Source organism: Giraffa tippelskirchi, chromosome 8 (genome assembly GCF_054371585.1).
Source record: "Giraffa tippelskirchi isolate mGirTip1 chromosome 8, T2T-mGirTip1v1.2.pri, whole genome shotgun sequence".
Classification (NCBI taxonomy): domain Eukaryota; kingdom Metazoa; phylum Chordata; class Mammalia; order Artiodactyla; family Giraffidae; genus Giraffa; species Giraffa tippelskirchi.
This window is the reverse complement of record NC_137282.1, coordinates 144,203,282-144,224,046: the sequence shown is the minus strand read 5'-3', so window position 1 is coordinate 144,224,046 and position 20,765 is coordinate 144,203,282. Positions and strand designations below refer to the sequence as shown.

At 42.0% G+C, this 20,765-nt stretch overlaps 3 protein-coding genes across 7 annotated transcripts in view; 2 read left to right on the top strand and 1 right to left on the bottom strand.

Annotated features, from left to right (window-relative positions):
* The window catches only part of ZSCAN26 (zinc finger and SCAN domain containing 26), a 23,123-nt gene extending 18,857 nt beyond the window's left edge, over nt 1-4,266 (top strand). Inside the window, exons 7-9 of the transcript XR_014062897.1 lie at nt 46-122; nt 528-772; nt 2,740-4,266. The gene's annotated coding sequence lies outside the window, so the exon portion shown is untranslated. The remainder of the gene's footprint in view (nt 1-45; nt 123-527; nt 773-2,739) is intronic.
* Nucleotides 2,773-20,765, bottom strand: part of ZSCAN31 (zinc finger and SCAN domain containing 31) — a 39,830-nt gene continuing 21,837 nt past the window's right edge. For 2 of the 4 annotated variants that reach the window (XM_081523058.1, XM_081523057.1), the window contains 2 exons: nt 8,717-8,945; nt 2,773-3,655 (listed from right to left, as the gene is read on the bottom strand). The gene's annotated coding sequence lies outside the window, so the exon portion shown is untranslated. Of the gene's footprint in view, nt 3,656-8,716; nt 8,946-16,926; nt 20,024-20,765 lie in introns of those variants that run through there. The other 2 variants (XM_081523055.1, XM_081523059.1) reach the window with 1 other exon arrangement.
* PGBD1 (piggyBac transposable element derived 1) lies at nt 3,030-20,765 on the top strand. Of its 2 annotated transcripts, none has more exons than XM_081523001.1 (7): nt 3,030-3,303; nt 5,046-5,455; nt 6,607-6,763; nt 9,077-9,189; nt 10,787-10,886; nt 11,518-11,614; nt 18,980-20,765. In XM_081523001.1, exons 2-7 carry the CDS (start codon nt 5,060-5,062, stop codon nt 20,535-20,537), a joined length of 2,421 nt encoding a protein of 806 aa, XP_081379127.1. In that variant the 5' UTR covers nt 3,030-3,303; nt 5,046-5,059; the 3' UTR covers nt 20,538-20,765. The 2 variants fall into 2 exon arrangements, with proteins under 2 accessions (XP_081379127.1, XP_081379128.1); XM_081523002.1 differs by having other exon boundaries at nt 6,607-6,767; nt 9,102-9,189.

The window sequence follows — 20,765 nt, the reverse complement described above, 5'->3', positions numbered from 1 at the left end:
AGACTAGTAAGCTTAGGGGAGTCTGACTTCTGAATATGTCCCCAGGATGATAAACATCACTTGCTGATTGGTAGCAGCTGCTTGGGATACCGCTGTCTGGAAAAGACTTCTTAGTCTGTCATGTGAGTGGGAAGACTGGTGAGCCCCCAGATTTTGCTAAGGTTTTGTTCAGCTGCATATAATTTAAACACAAAAAGTGGGAATAACATAATAAAAGTTTGTTTTTGTTTAAATAGAAAAGGCCAGAGACAGCAGTCCAGGCCTGGAAGGTGGTTCTCTGACATCACTAGGGGCCCCAGCCTTTGCCTTTCATGCCATCGTTCCTTAAAGTCATCATATGATCCTTGATGGCTGCTGAAACTCCAGCTATCGCATACAAAATGCGGACAGAAGGCAGAAGGACAGAGATGCCTCCCTGTCAGTCAGCTCCTTTTAAGCAGCTGTCCCATAAATCACTTCAGCATGTATATCATAGGCCAAAACTAAAGAAAGGGAAACTGGAAAGTGTATCTTATTCTGGGTTTCAGAGTGTCCAGCTGAAAATCAGACTTCTGTCACCAAGAGTAAAGGGGAGAATGAAGGTTGAAATAGGCGCTTAGGAGTTTTTGATCCACTTCCCACTGTGATCTGACTTGGTGAAAGCTGACCAGAAGCAACAGTTAATGCCATTTTCTGGAGGAGGACCAAATCTGCAGGAGAAGCAGCTGTAATTTTTCAAGAAATTGAATTTTATGGAAAGTCAGTCATATTCCATTGCTTAAGAAGCCATAAGGTATGTATCTTTTATTCTGCTTTTATTAGTAAACTTAAGTTGATACCAGGGATTTTTCCAAGAGTTTTGAGGGATGTGCTGAGGTTAGTGCCTAAATATTTAGCTCTGTATCATAGTTTAGATCTATTTGATTCTGCTCAGTTAAGGAAGTAACCTGAAATATCTTTATTCTCATTAAAGAGCGATGATAATGAAAAGATTCAAAGTATGAAGAATTATATACCCTTCAGTTTAGTCGCTCAGTCATGTCCAACTCTGTGACCCCATAGGCTACAGCACGCCAGGCTTCCCTGTCCATCACCAACTCCCAGAGTTGCTCAAATTCATGTCCATCAAGTCGGTGATGCCATCCAGTCATATCATCCTCTGTCGCCCCCTTCTCCTGCCTTCAGTCTTTCCCAGCATCAGGGGTTTTTTTTCCCAATAAGTCAGTTCTTTGCATCAGGTGGCCACAATATTGGAGCTTCAACTTCAGAATCAGTCCTTCCAGTGAATATTCAGTACTGATTTCCTTTAGGATTGACTGAAGCTTCCACAAGCCTCTTATCCTTATCCCTCAGGGGGCAGAGAGAATGAAAACCACAATTAGAGAAACTAACCAAACTGATCACTTAGATCACAGCCTTGTCTAACTCAATGAAACTATGAGCCATACCATGTTAGGACCACCCAAGCCAGACGGGTCATGGTGGAGAGTTCTGACAAAACGTGATCCACTGGAAAAGGGAATGGCAAATCACTGCAGTATTCTTGCCTTGAGGACCCCATGAATAGTACATACCCTTAACTCTCTGGTAAATTAATCTTGGCTTTTTCTTTTCATGATGATTCTATAGTATAGGTATTACAAGCATCCTAAGTTCATTGACACTTTAACCTAATTCTTCCGTACAATTCCAAAGGAAGTGGTGTGCTCATCTGTACCCTGGGGGTAGACCCATAAATAACTACCTAGGCACAAATGATGGATAGAGATATATTTAAGTAATGTTTTCCTTATTCCTGGAAATTATAGGAACGTTGAACAAAGGGCAAATGTTGTAACAGATTCGATTGGGGTTTTGCTTACAACATAAACATCCTAGACACCCTAAAAGGCAGTTAAAAATCTACTCAGAGCAGAAAGTCAGGAAGACTGTACTGCATTGCAGCAATATCTTCTCCTGATTGGCCATTTCTGTTTGAGTTTACTTTTTAGAGTTTTTAAACAGTTTTACTGTCAAAACTGACCATCTTTTCATATGTTAATTGGTTGTTAATTAATATTCTGATTTTGAACCACCGTGTTCACCTGGGATGAATTATTCTATTAGGTTCTCATTTTACTCTTAAACAGCAGTGCCCTTAAAAATTAAACAGGGGATTTAAATTTAAATGCACATGCCCTTTGACAAATATATTCCAGTATGTGTTTACCCTAGAAATATATTCATAAAAGCATATAAAGATATTCAGTGGTGTTCTCTACTTATAAAGACAAAATATAGTGGGGATAGTTAAGTAAATTAGCCCATACAGTGGTATATTAATTAGCTCTTGAACGAAAAAGTGATATGGGAAGATCACCAAGTTTTCTTAACTGAAAAAGATAAGATGTAAAATAATATTGTGATGCCACAGAGGTGGTTTAAAATACATACTTACTAAACAAATGTTTGTTGAGTGCTGTTGTGTGGCTGGTGGTGTCCTGGGAGGGTATACACAAAATACTAACAGTGGTTAACTGGGGAGTTGGGATATGCTTTTCATTTCAGTCTCCGTGCAACTCAAGGGTGTGTTTTTGTTTTTTTTACTATAGGACTTTTTAAATATATTTTGATATATTGATACATTATTAGCAGGCTTAACTAAGTTATATATGCAGTTATATGCAACTTGAGTTTTAGTTGTATTTGAATCTGTATATTTAAATTTTTTAAATATGTGCTGCTTGATGTATTGCAATGTTTATTCATCTGTCTCCACAGCAGCCTGTGAGGACTCTAAAGACAGAAACTCAGTTTTGTCTTCATCATCTGTTTGGTTTTTAATTGAAATAATTGCAAAAATGAGGGGTAGTTGGCGGATACCCAGATGGTCTGTCGGAGACTATGCTGCTGAGCGGGTTGGGCTGTGGCAGCTGGAGTCCTCCAGGCGCACCAGAGAGGCGTGCGGCCGCATTCCTAGAGAGGGACAGAATCGGCTCGGCAGCCAAAGCGGCGGGAGGTGAAATCTTTGGCCCCCGGAGTCCCGACGGCGGAAGTGGGGCACGCCCACCAGGCGAGGCAGCTGGCTTCTCCCGACTGGAGAGCTGGGCCTCTGCTCTCCGGTGGGATTTTTCCCTGGGTCAGCTACGTCTTTGTCGTGCTTGTTCCTTGAACTTTTGGTCTGTTAGCCAGCAGTTAAGACCATCATTCACCGAGTGCCCCCCATATTCCAAGTGCTGGGGTGCGATCGCAGTAAGATACGTTCTGGGCCCACGGGACGTCCTGGCATCCCAGTTCATCTCCTTGCATTCAGCAAGACATCCGCCAGTATTTGTTGAATACCAGGTACGCCGGCAAAGATAAGACCCTGTCCTCAAGGGGCAAGGGGTGGTGGTCGTGATGGGGGCTGTGACCTGTGAGTTGGAGAGTGAAGCGAGTTGGAAATGCAGGTTTGGGCTCAGTTTTCCACAGGAACGCCCTCCACCTGAGTGGCTCAGAGGGCAAGATTGTACGTGAGGTTTGGGGGTGGCATTTGCGCTGGGCCTTGGGGATCTACGGTTCGAAGACTGGTCGTGGCCATAAAGTACAAGGTTGCGTGGAACAAATTTGAGTATCAGCTGGCAGTGACACGAGGCGTTTGAGAAGACGATGGCTTTCTTGCAAGTAGGATCTGTGTCTTTTATTCCGGGGATAGCTCCTGGAAAATAATGATGTGCTCAATAAATGTTTATCGAGTGGCAAACATGTAAGTGAAACTCAGTTCTAAGATCGAATCCTGGGGAGTTTGAATTTAGTTCAACCAGGAGCAGTTGAAATTAGCATTTGGGGAGGGGGGTGTTGTCAGATACGGTCCTAATTGTGCTTTAAGAAGTACCGATCCAGTGATGATGAAGTGGTGGGGCAGGAGTACCACACAGAAAATATTGTGATAATAGTGACTGGCAATCGTAATAAGGGCGTAAAAAGGAAGATGAAGGAGTGGGTGCAAGAGGCATTTTGGAGGAAGAACTGACTGGACCCAGAGTGATTATGTACACTATACGTAGGCTGGCTTTGAGCCTGAATACATGGAAGATGGTGGTGATGCCAATAGAAATAGAAAAATACAGAGTGAGTGCAGCTTTGAGGAGGCTGATTTCAGTTGGGGGTGTGTTGAAATGACAGGGCAGGAAGGTCCAAGGCTGGAGGCATCCTGTGGCATTTCAAGATGTGAGTCTGGAATGTGAAAGGCAAGTCAGAACCAGACAGATGAGAGTGTTCTTAGAACAGACATATATTGAATTTTGATGGAGATAACAAAAGGAAAAATGAGAAGAGGGAGAAACAGAAGTTGAAATATTTCTACTGTTTATCTATTGCTACATAAAAATATAAAGCCCCAAACTTAGTGGCGTAAGACAACTTCAGCTTATTATTTCTTATGATTCTGTAGGTTGACTGGGCAGGATTACCGGACTTACTCATGTGGCTGGGGACTAGGCTCAGCTCCGCTTCAGCTGGGGCTCTGTGGTTCTCATCCATGTGACCTCTGCATGGCTAGCTTGGGCCTTCTCACAGCATGGCAGTCTCATGGCTGTGTGCCAGGCACTACAAGAGCACTTCCTCTTACAGTGTCATATCTGCCATGTTCTATTGGTCAGAGCAAATCACAGACCAGCAAAGATTCAAGGGAAGGAAAAAGACTCCACCCCATAATGGGAAAAGTAACAAAATCTCATCACAACAGATCTTAGGCGATGGAGACTTGGAGACTTTTGAAAGTCTACTTCACCTAAGGTAAAGTATTCTGTGAGAAAGACACAGAGATAGATGACCTTCCCTCCATCTAAAGTATAAGCTGCTCAGGCATTCTTATTAACCCTTCTTCTCTTATATCCCCTCCCTTTGGGCTCTACTCCCTTAGGAGTCAAGGTATACTTCATTGATAATACAGGCAAGCAGGCTTAGTTTTTGAGCATCACTTAGAGTGGGGACAAGAAGATAAATGTGTTACATAGATTTTTGAAGCTCTTGTTATCTTCACGTTACTGATCAATACTTACGCCTCAGCTGTACATTTGGAAAAGCTAAGTGAACTGTTTTCTAAGCCTTTAAGGTCAACATGGATGAAGTTTTGCAGGACCCCGCTCCTGAAAATGGAGACAGCTTTGTGAAAGTGAAGGAGGAAGATCCCACATGGGAACAGACATGCAGCTCACAGGAGAGCGGCTCCCACACTCGGGAGCTTTGCCGCCTGCGCTTCCGGCAGTTCTGCTATCAGGAGGTACCTGGGCCCCGGGAGGCTCTGGCCCAACTCCGGGAACTTTGCCATCAGTGGTTGAGCCCAGAGACCCACAGCAAGGAGCAGATCCTGGACCTGCTGGTGTTGGAGCAGTTCCTGACCATCCTGCCTGAGGAGCTCCAAGCCAGGGTGCAGGCGTGTTCTTTGGAGAGTGGGGAGGACGCAGTGTCAGCGCTGGAGAGTCTCGAGAGAGACACAAGAGGCTCAGGAGAACAGGTGGGAAGAGAATGTGTGTGGTGGTGTGGGAGATGTAATGGCGAACATTTGTCTGTTAATTTTTAACTCTGAAATAATTTATAACTTGTATTGGGAGAGTAGTGCAGAGAACTGTGTGTACGATTCACCAGTTGTTAACATTTGTTACAGGAATGTGCCGCCCTTCTTGTGTGAGCAAGTGCTCTCTCTGTATGCATACATATTATGTGTGCACGCACACACCCACATACAGCTTATGCAGTTTTTTTCCTTGAACCATTTGAGAATGGAATTAGTTGGCGATACCATGACCTTTTATCTCTAAACACTTCAGTGTGTGTTTCTGAAGAAGACATTCTTTTGTATAACTGGAATATAGATGATCATGTTTTGGGAAATTAAAATTTTTATGATACTATCACCTCAGTAGTAGTCCTTGTTCAGATGTATCCATGATAGCCCAATAGTGTTCCTTATGACAGTTTTGCCCTGATTCCATCATCACACATTTTTTAGTTGCTGTCTCTTCAGTCTTCTTAGATCTGGAACAGTTGTTCAGTCTTTGTCATGACAATGACATTTTTGAAGAGTACAGATCAGTTACTTTTTGGAATGCCCCTCAATTTGGGTTTGTCTTGTGTTTCCTCATGGTAACACCCAGGTAGTACATTTTGGCTGGAATACCACAGATGTGACATTGTGGTCTCCACCGTGCATCACTTCAGGAGGCATATGGTGGTGCATCGTCCTGTTACTGATGAGGTTAAGGTGGTATATGTCAGATTTCTCCACTATCAAGTTACCATTTTCCCCTTTGTAATTAGTAAGTAATCTGTGGGTGACATTTGGAGATGGTGTACATATCCTATTTCTCATTAAACTTCCACACATGAGTTTAAGCATCCATCTGGGGTTTTGTTTTGTTTTCTAGGCAGGGGTTCTTTGCCTGTATTGTCTCTTCTTTGCCCAGCATATAGAACAGAGTCTGGCTTTAGTACGCATTCAGTCCAGATTTGCCAAATGAGTGCATGTCTGTGTCTTGCTACTTTGTCTTACTCACTACTTAAGGATTAAATGAAGCTTGTCTGGTGTTCCCTTGGGGAATGTCTCTAACTGCTGTTCAGTCCAGTTCCCACCAGGACGCCTTTCCAAAGTGAATCTTTTGTCCCCAGGCTTCTGTCTACACTCTAGGACAGGACCTGCACCTCCTGGTGACAGAATATCAAGGACCCTCTTCGGAACGTCAGAGCCCCCGGCTCCTGTTGGGGGTAACCACCCTGAAGTGTGAGCCTCCAGAGTCCCCCCAAGAGACCTCCCAAGAAGTGAGTGGTGAGTGCCAGAGGGTGAAATTAGTAAAGACATTGGGAACAGCCCACTGACAGGTGCGTGGCCTTCTAAGTGAAAGCTTGTTTATCTGTGTTCTCAAGTTTTGTTTTTGTCTAACCCTGTACCTAAGCAAGCTTTTAAAAACACCTGAAAGTGTAAAATGTTAGAAATCTAAGATCTTTTCAACACCCTTAATAGGAAAACCAAAACTCAGAGGCAGCGTTGTCACCTGATCTTCTGACCAAGATTCTCTACTATATGTCTCTACTCCACATTTCTAATTCCACACCTCAAATTTAAATATTTACTTGGTAACTTTCCATAACTTTGTCTTTTTCCGCATGGTAACGTTTTCTTCAGTGGCCTCCTTCAAGATTCACTCCCTGTCATTCGCAAGGGCTTTTTATACCCTCGTAGGCCCTCCCAAATATTCTGGAGACTCTGACCAAGGACCTCTGTGCCTACTAGTCATAAGCCAAGCACATTTCTCCAGGGTACCAGAGACCAAATGAACGGAAGATCAATTCCCCAGGCTACCTGCCTTCCCTCCCCTCCTGCTGGTATTTTCAAAGGGATAATAAGTCAGCCCGCATGGCTGGAGGGTAGGGTTTATTTAGGGGAAAGGGGGGGTGGGGTGGAAGGTCAGTTGGGGCCACTTTATGGGGTGTTTAAATTCAAACCAGGAAGTTCAGACTTGAAAAGAAGTTGAGTACCATTGAAACCTTTTTTTTTTAATGTAACAATATGATTTACAGTGATTGTTATTTGTGTGTATATGGTATTTCATTCCCACCAGTCATGGAACACTAGATTTAAAGTGAAAACTACCGAGTACTTTAGTTTTGCTAGTCTCTTAATGCTCAGCTGTGATTCTTAGTGTCAGATTGTTAAATTTTAGATATGTTGATGAAGAAGTAGAAAAGACCTTGATATCATCATCTTCATGGCAACTTAAGCCCACTTTGTCTGGTTCTGTCTTTAGGAGAGATACAGAGCAACGGGATCAGTGTGGTGTGTGTAGTGAGCTATAATATGTTTGAAAACATTCTTCTACCTTCTTGCCAGGCTTAACCCTAAAGCTTTTCCACCTCAGGAGGATGATAAGGAGCAATCACAGAGTCTAGTCTGACGTTTGCTCTCAGATTTCCCATTGCTCTTGATCTGTTTGCCCCTCTTCCATTTTCTGTCGCCATCCTGCCCCTCCTTAGCTTAGCCCTTTCTCTGACAGCAGACCTGCCTCACACTGTGCTTTTTAAGCTGTTGGTTTTTTGGCATATATGCATTGTGGGGAGATTAGCTAGTAATAGTGAATCAGGGGCAAGTGTCTTTTATTTTCCTAGCATGCTTTGTTCTCTCTAGTATGAAGGAACAGCACCAAAAAGATTCCACAGTGATTCACTATTGAAGCAAAGAAAAGTAGTGCTATGTTCTGGGTTAGAATTATCCCCTGTGCACTTCGTTTAGTAATTCTGGATTCCCTCTATTGTTACCATCTTGGCACACAGTGGTACATTACTTTGTATGGGGTCTTAAAAGGTTTTACAGAGGGCTTTTATGTTACCTCGGTCTTCATTGCCCCTGTAAAGTGGACTGTGTTCTCCCCCTTGGACAGATAAGGAATTGGAAAGAATCTAAGTAACAGTGCAGTGATGTGCAGTCATTATCACTGTTTGGATTGTGGTTTCCAATGCAGCAGATTCTCAGAAGTTCTAGTTTGCAGTTAGCATCTCTTCTATGTATGACTGTGTGTCTGACTTTTTTTTTTTTTTACTGAAGTATAGTTTATTTACAGTGTTATTAGTTTCAAGTGTACATGTATGACTTTTTTAAAGCCATTTTAGGTTCACAGCAAAATGAAAGATTTCTCGTCTCCCCCTGCCTCCCACACATACTCAGCCTCCCCCATTAGCAACTCAATTTTTTTATCCTTATTTTCTCTTCTCATTTTTCTCTTACCTGCCTTCCTGTTGCCCCTTGGCTTTGGCTTTGTTCTCCACTTCTTATCTTTCTTCTTTGTTCTCTGGTTAATGTTTCTTTAATCACCAGCTTCTTCTTCCCTCTCCTTATTTTCATCTGTGATTTCTGATTTTTCTTTTGTCTGTGAAAGTGCATCACTGGAAAGCATCTCATGAGTTCATAAACACCACTTATTCTGTGGGTGGGAGACACTAAAGCTCTAGAATTCCTGACAATGAAAACAGACGTGATGTTGGTGCTTAAGATCTGTATCTTAGTTCTTGGATGTTTAACAAACTTAAGATTTAGGGGCTGGGTCCCCCACAAAGGGCTCTTGTAAAAGCTACTGTGTCTCTTCAGGACTCTTGTCTGCTCCGTCCAGAAGGCCTGCTCCCCAGAGACCAGACCCTCTCCAGGAAGAGAATCCCAGAGACCAGGCTGCAGTACTGGGGCTGAACTCAGCCAGGTCCCAGGTGAGCAGGGTGCCCAGGCTGTGGGAACCTCAGTAGTAACCCTCCTTCCCCCGCCCACCCATCCGTGGCCCTCCTCTTAGCTCACACTGGTCACCCCGAGAGCCTTTCAGGTGGCACAGTCCCTCTGCCTTGACCTTGTCACAGAATACCACGCACCATGTGCGCCTCATCCAGGAGCTCACACACACGCTGTTGCCTCATTCTGCACCGTATGTGGAAGGCACATCCAAATCTCAGGCTATAAGAATAAGGGGCAGACTGAGGCCCTTGGTTTCAGAAAGTGCCTCCACTCATTTGATGCCCAGTGACAGATGTTTTCTCTTTTGAGGAACCTCTGGTGTCTCTCTGCAGTCTGAGAACCAACCTCTTCCTCATATTCCTTTATAGTCCCAGTGTTCTGCACATGCCCAATTAATACTTGGTGATGGTAATGGCAGTACTGTGTATCTTCTTCACAGAGTGGACTCTTGTTCATTTTTCCCCTTATTTTTAGTGGTCCAATCATTTTCCTAGTCATTTAGTTTAAAATATTTAACTCTCCCATTTAAGTCCTTGACTGCTGAGTTCGTTTCCTCCAGAGAGGTTGCAGTCCTCTCCTCACTCAGTTTTCTTCTGTGATTTCTAATTGGTTCTTAATTCTATCAGACCCAGGGCCTCCTAGTCTTAATACTTTACCTTCCTGAAAACCAATGTAGAGCAAGTGAAATGTATAGCAAGTAAAACTTACCTTATGTATATTTAAATCAATGTGATTATTCTAAAATGTAACATAATGGAGAAACAAAGTAATTTATTAAGAAAAAAGAATTCCCTGGTGGTTCAGGGGTTAGGACTTTGCACACTCACTGCCTCAGGCCCAGGTTTGATCCCTCATCGAGCAACTAAGATCCCATAAGCCATGTAGGGCAGCACCCCCTAAAAAAGTATGTATTTAAAAAATGCAAATGTTTGAACATAATAACTCCAAGAAATAATTAAATAATTAAATGTTGCACCCATGTGTAATCAAGTTTGAATTAAGTTGGAGTAAGAAGATCAACAGTCTGGGCAATGAAAGGGCAGAGATACGGGTGAAATGAATGAATGTAGAATGAAAATAGTGTTGTGTCAAACAATGAAAGACCAGCCAGAGAAAGAGAATATTAATTGAAGTAGGGCTAAGACGAAGTTGTGGGTTGTATTGTGTCTGGAAAAGATATATTGAAGTCCTAACCCCAGCTACCTGTGACTGATCTGATTTGGATATAGACTCTTTGTAGGTGTAATCAAGTTAAGATGAGGTTGTACTGGATTAGGGTGGGTCCTGCGTCTAGTGGTCAGTGTCCTTGTACGAAGGCCATGTGATGACAGAGACACACAGAGAAGGCCATGTAACGACAGAAGCAGAGACCAGAGTGATGCATCCAGGGGACACTGTGGACTGCTGACAGCCCTCAGAAGGTAGGAGAGAGGCAGGACGAAACTCCTCTAGACCTTCAGAGAGCAGGCCCTGCTGGTTGGTCCTACTGGTGTGCAGTGTGATTGTCAGCACCCTTCACAACTAGACCCTTTATCTTTACCACAGTGAAGACTAAGAGGCCGTTTTTTGTCCTTGTAGACATCAGTGAAGACTGAGGAAGCAGCACCTGTCCTTATCTCAAAGAAGTGGCCAGTTCAGAGTCTGGCTCAGGAGACGGTTATAAACGTCAGTCTCATGGGTAAGGACAGGCCTCTGGCTGGTTTCCACCTTTCCCATCATTAACCCTGACTCAGCCATTGTGAACCCACATTTCCTACATGCCCTTCTTTTCCCTTCTTCTGCTCTCGATCTCCACACTTCTCTCAGCCTGTCATTTTGTATCCCTCAGAATCACAGTACCTTCTATTACTAATCACTCAGCCTACTGATTCTTGCTGTTATCTTCTCTGATCATCCCTCTGTATACCCCGATTGCTTCAACGTCTCCTCCTTTGCTCCCTTTTTTCCCCCTTTGCAAGGGTCCCATATAATTTCTCATTTTCACATATCCCTTAATATCTGGAAATTCCACAAACACCTCTGCCTTATCCATTCTTCACATCAGAGGAAGTTCTCTTCACTCTGAGAACACTACTGTCTATGTTTTATTTTCTTTAAATAGTCTTTGCCTCATTAGGCCTTCCCCTTCTGGAAACTGACCTTTCTTACTATCTTCCCACACTCCACCACATTTTTAGGATTGCTATGACTATGTTCCTGGGACACCTGTTGATTTTTGGTTTTAATTTGAAACATCCTATTCCCTACCCTGGAGACTTTTTCTAGATTCAGGTGGCAATGACATTTGAATTATCAATGTGTTATTTTAGCTGAAGAAGTTGTAACTAAAGAGGGATTTTTTAACACAAAGCAAGAAACTTCTGAAGAAATGGAACTAGGTGCTGAGACCTCTGGAATAGCCAACAGGTGAGTGTCCATGTAGAATAGCTCCTACAAATGTAAAAAATTGGAATGAAACCAGAGAAACCAGTTGGTAAACATCTGCTTCCCTGGAATAATACAGAAAAAGTAACACTCACTTCTGTGATCATAGGAGGCCCCACGCCAAGACACTGACCTGTCGGTATATCATAATTACACAAAACCTTCAGTTGGCACACAGTTGCCTTCAAGAATCCTCTCTCGGTTCATTGCCTGATCACTGTTCCCCTGGCTCCCTGATGTTTTTGTGGAGCTAGAGATACTGAAGCCAGAAAAAGAAGATAGAGAAGGCAGAGGATTGAGACAGGAGAGTGAGGGCTGCATGTGAGGCTGTTGTCATGATGGTTAAAGAAATATCAGATCTGGAAAAGGACTTAAGACAGGAAGATAGGTAGGGTATTTTCAACCTCCATTAGGAGAGTCCTGAGCAAGAATCAAAAGGAGTGAAGCTGATGACAGTGGACAAATCAAAGATAATAGTAGGATTTGCACCAGTGGCCTGGTGAAAACACCACCTGAGAGTCACCAGAGCCATTTGCCCACATACCCATGGTTAATAAGGTGGGACCAAGAGCAGCACCAACAATAGTGTAGTTTGTGAACTCGCACAGTGGACAAAAGGGGACACAACAGAGCATACTCACAGGTGAACAGCCCCAGAGGAGAAAGGGCCTAATAATAGAAAGCTTCCTTAACATGAGAAAGGAGATAGTCACCCAAATCCAGGGAGCACAGAGAGGAGAGTCCCATACAGGGTAAACCCAAGGAGGAACAAGCTGAGACCACACATTGATCAAACCAACAAAAATTAAATACAAATAAAAATATTAAAGCAACAAGGGAAAAGCAACACATTACAAGGGAATCCCCACAAGGTTATCAGCTGATTTTTCAGCTGAAACTCTGCAGGCCAGAAGGGAGTGGCAAGATATATTTAAAGTAATGAAAGGGAAAAACCTACCACCAAGAATACTCTACCCAGCAAGGCTCTCATTCACATTTGACAGAAATCAAAAGTTTTTCAGACAAGCAAAAGCTGTGAAAATTCAGCTACACCAAACTGGCTTTACACAAATGCTAAATGAACCTCTCTAGGTGGGAAACACAAGAACAAAAGAGGAATAGAGGAAGGGAAGAAAAAAGACCTTCAAAAACAAACCCAAAACAATTAAGAAAATGGAAATAGGAACATATATATCAATAATTACCTTAAACGTGAATGGATTAAATGCTCCAACCAAGAGACACAGGTTGACTGAATGGATACAAAAACAAGGCCTTGTATATATGCTCTACAAGAGACCCACCTCAGACTTAAGGACACATACAGACTAAAAGTGAAGGGATGGAAAAAGATATCCATATAAATAGAAATCAAAGTTGAAGTAGCAATACTCATATCAGGCAAAATAGACAAGAGACAAGGAAGGTCACTACATCATGACTGAGGGATCAATACAAGAAGACATAACAATTACATATGCACCCAACATAGCATTTGCCTTATATATTGAGATGCTCTGAACAGCCACGGTCCTGGAGAAGGGAATGGCTACCCACTCCAGTATTATTACCTGGAGAATTCCAGGGACAGAGGGTACAGTCCATGGGGTCACAAAGAGTCAAACATGACTAAGTGACTACACTTGTACTTTAACAGCCATGAAAGGGGACATTGACAGCACCACAATAGTAGTAGGGAACTTTAACACCCCATTTACACCAACAGATCATCCAGACAGAAAATAAAGAAAGCACAAACCTTAAATGAGAGATTAGACCAAATAGACTTAATCGGTATTCATAGGGCATTCCATCCAAAAGCAGCAGAATACACTTTCTACTCAAATGCACACAGAACATTCTCCAAGACAGATCACATCTTGGGGTGACAAGTTTAGTGAGGCTTAAGAAAATTGAAATCATAAAAGCATCTTTTCTGACCACAATGCTATGAGATTTGAAATACAGGGGAAAAAACCTGTAAGAAACACAAACACATGAGGCTAAACAATGTTATCAAATAGCCAGTGAGTCACTGAAGAAATCAAAAAATACCTGGAGACATATGACAATGAAAACATGTTGATCCAAAACCTATGAGATGCAGCAAAAGCAATTCTAAGAGGGAAGTTTATAGCAGTACAGTCTTATCTCAAGAAACAAGAAAAATCTCAACCTAACCTTACACCTAAAGCAACTAGAGAAAGAAGAACAAACAAAACCCAAACTTAGAAGGAAATAAACCATAAAGATCAGAGCAGAAATAGAGACAAAATAATAGCAAAGAACTAAAAGCTTGTTCTTTGAAAAGATAAAATGGAAAAGTCTTTAGCCAGACTCATCGAGGAAAAAAGAGAAATCAATAAAATTAAAAATGAAAAAGTTTTTTTTTCTTTTTTTTAAGTTTCAACTGACACCACAGAAATACAAAGGATCATAAGAGACTACTATTAACACAAGCAACTGTATGCCAATAAAATGGACAACCTGGAAGAAATGGACAGATTCTTAGGTACAGTCTTCTAAGACTGAACCAGGAAGAAATAGAAAACATGAACAGACCAGTCACAAGTACTGAAACAAAGTTTGATTAAAAAATTCCAAACAGGGCTTCCCTGGTAGTTCAGGGGTAAAGAATCCACCTGACAATGTAGGAGACATGAGTTGGATCCCTGGTCTGGGAAGATCCTAGACGCCATGGAGCAACGAAGCCTGTGCTCTAGAGCCCAGGAGCCACAAATACTGAAGCCCGTGTGTCCTAGAGCCTGTGGTCAGCAGCGAGAGAAGCCACCACAGTAAGACACCTGTGCACCACAACAAAGAGTAACCCCTGCTCACGGCAACTAGAGAAAAGCCTGTGCGGCAATGAAGACCCAGTACAGCCAAAAATAAACAAAAAAATATTTTTAAAAAGATGAAATGGCCCCAAAGTGGGGAAAAAATTCCCTACAAACAAATGTCCTGAACCAGATGGCCTCACAGGTGAACTCTGTCAAACATTTAGAAAAGAGTTAACACCTACCCTTCTGAAACTTTTCCAGAAAATTGCAGAGGAATACCCCCAAGCTCATTCTACAAGGCTACCATCACTCTGATACCCAAACCAGACAAAGATATTACACACACAGAGAGAGAAGAAAATTACAGGCCAATATTACATGAACATAGGTGCAAAAATCCTCAATAGAATACTAGCAAACTGAATCCAATAACATGTTAAAAGGATCATATACCCTGATCAAGTTGGATTTATCCCAGGGATGCAACACAGATTCTTCAGTATACGCAAACCAATCAGTGTGATACACCACGTTAACAAATTGAAGAATAAAAACCATATGATCGTTTCTATACATGCAGAAAAAAACTTTAGACAAAATTCAACACCCATTTATGATCAAAACTCTAGAAAGTGGTTTTAGAGGGAATCTACCTCAACATAATAAAAGGCCATTATACAGCAAACCTACAGTTAGACAACCCTCAGGAAGGGAGAAAATATTTGCAAACAAAGCAACTGAGAAGGGATTAATCTCTAAAATATGCAAACAGCTTATGCAATTCAATATTTAAAAAAAAAAAAACTGGATAGTTAGGGAGTTTGGAATGGACATGTACACATTGCTATATTTAAAACATAACCAACAAGGATCTACTATATAGCACATGGAACTCTGCTCAATGGTATGTGGCAGCCTGGGTAGGAGGGGAGTTTGGGGGAGAATGGATACACATATATGTATGGCTGAGTCCTTTTGCTGTCCACCTGGAACTGTCACAACATTGTTAATTGGATATCCCCAATATAAAATAAAAAGGTTTTTTTTAAAAAACAATGAAAAAATGGGCAGAAGATCTAAGTAGATATTCCTCTACAGAAGACACACAGGTGGCCAAAAACACATGAAAAGATGCTCAACATCACTAAGTATTAGAGAAATGCAAATGAAAACTACAGTGAGGCATCAACTCACACTAGTCAGAATGGCCATCATCAAAAAATCTACAAACAACAAATACTGGAGAGGCTGCGGAGAAAAGGGAACCCTCCTACACTGTTAGTGGGGATGTAAATGGTACAGCCACTATGGAGAACAGTATGGAGGTTCCTCAAAAAACTAGAGTTGCCATATGACCCTGCAATTCCATTCCCAAGCATAAACCTGAGAAAACCATAATTCAAAAAGCTACATGTACCCCAGTGATCACTGCAGCACCATTTACAACAGCCAGGTCGTGGAAGCCACCCAAATGTCCGCCAACAGAGGAATGCATAGATGTCATACATATATACAATGGAATGTTAGCCATAAAAAGGGATGAAATAATGCCATTTGCAGAGGTATAGAGACTGTCATACACAGTGAAGTGAGCCAGAAAGACAAATATTGTATAATATCACTTATATGTGGAATCTAGAAAGATGAATGAACTTATTTGCAAAGCAAAAATAGAGTCACATGTAGAAAACAAACACGGTTAGGAATAGGGGAAGTGAGGGGTGGGATGAATTGGGAGATTGGAATTGACACGTATACACTACTGTACGTAAAATAGGTAGCTAATGAGAACCTACTGTATAGCGCAGGGAACTCTATAGTCAGTGCTCTGTAGTGACCTAAATGGGAAGGGAATCTTTAAAAAAAAAAACAGTGGATATGTGTATAACTGATTCACTTTGCTGTACAGCAGAAACTAACACAATGTTGTAACTCAACCATACTCCAATATCAATTAAAAAAAAATAGTACATACACAAGTGCTGGTTGTGGAATGAATTCGAGTGTGTAGCATAGGTGCTCCTGAAGCAGAGAGAGACCAGATCATGAGCAGAAGGTGGGCTTCTGGGGAGACCACCAACTTCTTGGAGACTTGAGTAAAGAAGAAAAAGGAAACAGCTGGGGATAATTATATTGAAGAGCAGGGCGGGGGATGAGAATTCTTGACATTTGTTCATCTTAGGGAAACAGGGACCACAATCTCAGTTAAAAGAGAAACATCTTAAAGCTTGAGAAGTGAAATCTTTCATAAAGCTGGTGAAGTCTGAGTCAAGCTGTACTAAACGAAGAGAAGTAACACTGTGACTTAGCTCAGGATTATAATTAGAGAATACAAATCTGCTCATGTGTCTGTCAGGTACGTTTACATCAGATAACTGAAACCATGACTCACAGTGCCTCTGAGAATCAAAATATCTTACTGTTTGATGTGAAAAGAAGTCTGAAGGGGTAGGCTGTTCTAGGTTTGAGGCTCCATCATGATATCAGAGATTGAGTGACCCCCAACATCCTCACTCATTCAGTAAGTGTATTATCACTCATATTCAGAATCACATATAATACAGAGACCCTACCTTCAGTAAGTCATGTGAGGGTACAACAGATAAGTGAACACAGAACACAATGCAGTATGACTTCGTGCCCTGTAGCTATGATAGATCTTGCAGCAGAGAACCCAACTGAGATCTGGATACTGGAGAGGGTATCCCAGAAGAGGTGACATTTGAAACAAAAACTGATGAGTAAGCTGGCATTTACCAAATAAAGAGAAGGCAGATCAGAGAGAAACAGAGAAAGAAAATGCAAATGCCTAGAGAGGCTAGAAGAACTGGGAGAGAAGGGTCACAGATCATTTTGAAGAGCAACTTTCTGCCTGAAAAATTCTGGGTCCTCTTTGGAGTAGGAAAAGAGGTCATCTTTGGAGATACCAGGAACTGAGTACAAAGAAGATCTGAGAAGAGTGATGAAACACCCGTTGTGGGGAACTGGGAAGAAAGAGACAAGAGGACATGAGAAGGATTTCTGGGCAGTATTGAGTAACTAGCTGAACTTCAGAGACCATCATTATTAGCTGTATCCGTCTACCTCGTTGTGTGATTTCTCTGGCACTACTCACTCCTGGATGAGGAATAGAGAAGACCGAGGAGGGGGTTGATCTGGTGCTGAATTTTGCTGGTCCAGCGCTACAGACACTGGGACAGGGTGACTGATGATCCTGGCAAGAGAGGGACTAAGGCGATGGATCATGAAGTCTAGATGGAAGAGCAAGGGAGGTAAAATGAGGAGGGAATGGAGGAGTCAGAGACGGAAGAACCAGTACCATGGGACAACAGTATGAGGGGGCTTGAGTGAAAAGAAATTGGGAACAGAGAGTGAGCTTTTGGAGTTTTCAGCAAAGGAAAGTTCAGTGTAGTGAAGTGACAGGATTCAAGGAGGATCCCTGAAGTTGAGGATGTCAGGGAACTCTCAAGATGGATGTGTTGAATGGATCATACACACAGATATTAAAGACATTCAGGATGATAAATGCTCTAAGCATATAAATATATGTACTGTAAATTATACTGGGCTTCCTAGATGGCTCAGTGGGTAAGGAATCTGCCTGCAATGCAGGAGACCCAGGAGACCTGGGTTTGATCCCTGGGTCAGGAAGATCCCCTAGAGTAGGGCATGGCAACCCACTCCCAGTATTCTTGCCTGGAGAATCCAATAGACAGAAGAGTCGGTGGGCTACAGTCCATGGGGTCACTGAGAGTCAGACACAACTGAGCATAAATGCTCTAAGCAGATAAATATTTGTACTGTAAATTATATTACACTATACTTTTTTCACTGCTTTTTTCTCCCTTATGTCTTCTTAGATTAGACCATTTACCAACAGGACATTAGTAAATAAAATACAGATTTCTAGAATTTAAGAAGTTTGTGTGAAATAATAGTTTTCATCTTAGTAACTTTAGCATACTTCTTTGAGAAACCCATAAAAATCAGTTCAAGGGCAATCAGTCTGAGTTTCTCTTTTGTTTCTCCCCAAAACAGTGTATCCACCAGATGAATGCAGAACTAGTAGAAGCTAAATCCTTCTTTGTTCAGAAAGTCTGTTAGAGATGAGGGGGCTCAGTAAATAACCACCCATTTCTTTGTCCAAATTCAGAACCAACTGATAGAGACATAGGAGTAAGACAGATAGTTCTAGAAACCTCAGCTTTATGACTGACAGAAGCTAGACCAATACAGCCACTCCAAGGCAGAGCTAAATGGATGTATAGTGACTGCAGACCCTTTCCGCATAGGCCTTCCTGATCCATCTTGGCTGGGGGAAGGAACATGGAATGTCTGCAACCTGCTCATAAAGAGGACAGCCCAGTTCCTTCTCCCAGATTCAACAGTTAAGTCATGAGGAGTGAGTTAGAAGAGGGGAGGCCAGAAATGGTCAGTCTGGCCAGAGCCTTCCCCACACAAACACGAGAAGTATTCCCCACAGAAAAATCTTTAGGTGTCAGAGGATTTATCCTGTATCAGTGAATAATACTGAGAAGTTTTACAGCCTGTGTTTTTTCTTTCTCAGAGACTGTGTACCCCAGACCCCTTGTGGTACCCCTGTTCCTGCTGAAAGGACACTTGTGCGTTTGAACACTCTCAAGGACCGTCATCCAGGTGACTTGTGGGCTCGGATGCACATCTCCTCCCTGGAATATGCTGCAGGAGACATTACCCGAAAAGGAAGGAAGAAAGACAAGGCTCGAGTGAGTGAACTGCTCCAAGGCCTTGCATTTTCTGGTGATTCAGATGTGGAAGAGGATAAGGGCCCTGAGACCCAGCCTGCTCCAAAAAGGCTAAAGGGATCAGGTGTCCCAGAGAAGAACTGGACCAAAAGAGATATTAAACCCAACTTTCCATGCTGGTCAGCACTGGATTCTGGACTTTTGAATCTCAAGAGTGAAAAGTTGAACCCAGTAGAGTTCTTTGAGTTATTTTTTGATGATGAAACATTCAACCTGATTGTCAGTGAAACCAATAATTATGCTTCTCAGAAAAATGTCAACTTGGAAGTCACAGTTCAGGAAGTGAGGTGTGTGTTTGGTGTCCTGCTTTTGAGTGGACTCGTGCAGCGTCCCAGAAGGGGAATGTACTGGGAAACGTCTGATGCTGACCAGAACCTGGTTAGAGATGCAATCAGAAGGGATAGATTTGAATTGATTTTCTCATACCTGCATTTTGCAGATAATAGCCATCTAGATCAGAATGATAAGTTCACAAAATTGAGGCCTCTCATAAAGCAAATGAATAAAAATTTTCTCCTATATGCTCCCCTCAAAGAATACTACTGTTTTGATAAGACAATGTGTGAGTGCTTTGATAGTGACCAATTTCTGAATGGTAAACCTATTCGAATTGGCTATAAAATCTGGTGTGGTGCTACCACAGAGGGTTATCTGGTTTGGTTTGAGCCTCATCAAGAAGAAGCAACTCTGACGGCAGGTAAGGATCCTGATCTTGGTTTCGGTGGAAGCCTCGTGATGAATTTTGCTGATGTTCTTTTAGCAAGGGGTCAGTATCCATATCACCTGTGCTTCGATGGCTTCTTTACAAGTGTCACATTGGTGTCAGCCTTGAAGAAGAAAGGGGTGAGGGCAACAGGGAAAATTCGTGAGAGCAAGACTGAAAAATGCCCCCTTATGAGTGTAGAACATATGAAAACAATGAAGAAGGGGTACTGTGATTTCCGAGTAGAAGAAAATGATGAGATAATTTTGTGTCGTTGGCATGGTGATGGTATTATCAGTCTGTGTTCCAATGCTGTTGGCATAGAGCCAGTCGATGAGATACACTGTTCTGCCAGTGACAAGGAGATCCCTCAGATAAGTAAACCATCCATAGTGAAACTGTATGATGAATGCAGGGAAGGTATAGCTAAAATGGAACAGATCACTTCCAAATACAGGGTGAGAATAAGAAGCAAGAAATGGTACTCAGTTTTGGTGAGCTATATGATTGACATAGCTATGAGCAATGCATGGCAGCTACACAGAGCCTGTAACCCAGGTGCCTCTCTAGACCTTGGGGATTTTCGAAGATACGTTGCACATTTCTACTTGGAGCATAATGCAAATATGTCAGATTAAGGCAGGTGAAACAGACACAATGAAGACATTAATAAAACACAGAAAAGTCACAACTATACAGCAGATTGTACCCAAAGCGAACATGATGTATGTATACAAATTAAATAATATTTCTTTTAAAAATGTAGAGTTTCAAAAACTGTTACAACAAATGATCTGTAAAATGTTGAAATTCATTGGTACTTTTTATATGTCTAATTTTGATATAAACATATGGGAAATCCTTTA

Excerpts from the sequence above, each read along its gene's own strand:
- PGBD1 (XM_081523001.1), top strand. The coding sequence starts at position 5,060 with ATGGATGAAGTTTTGCAGGACCCCGCTCCTGAAAATGGAGACAGCTTT. Across the intron at positions 6,764-9,076 it reads GACCTCCCAAGAAGTGAGTG|GACTCTTGTCTGCTCCGTCC; the intron begins GTGAGTGCCAGA and ends GTGTCTCTTCAG. Across the intron at positions 9,190-10,786 it reads TGAACTCAGCCAGGTCCCAG|ACATCAGTGAAGACTGAGGA; the intron begins GTGAGCAGGGTG and ends TTGTCCTTGTAG.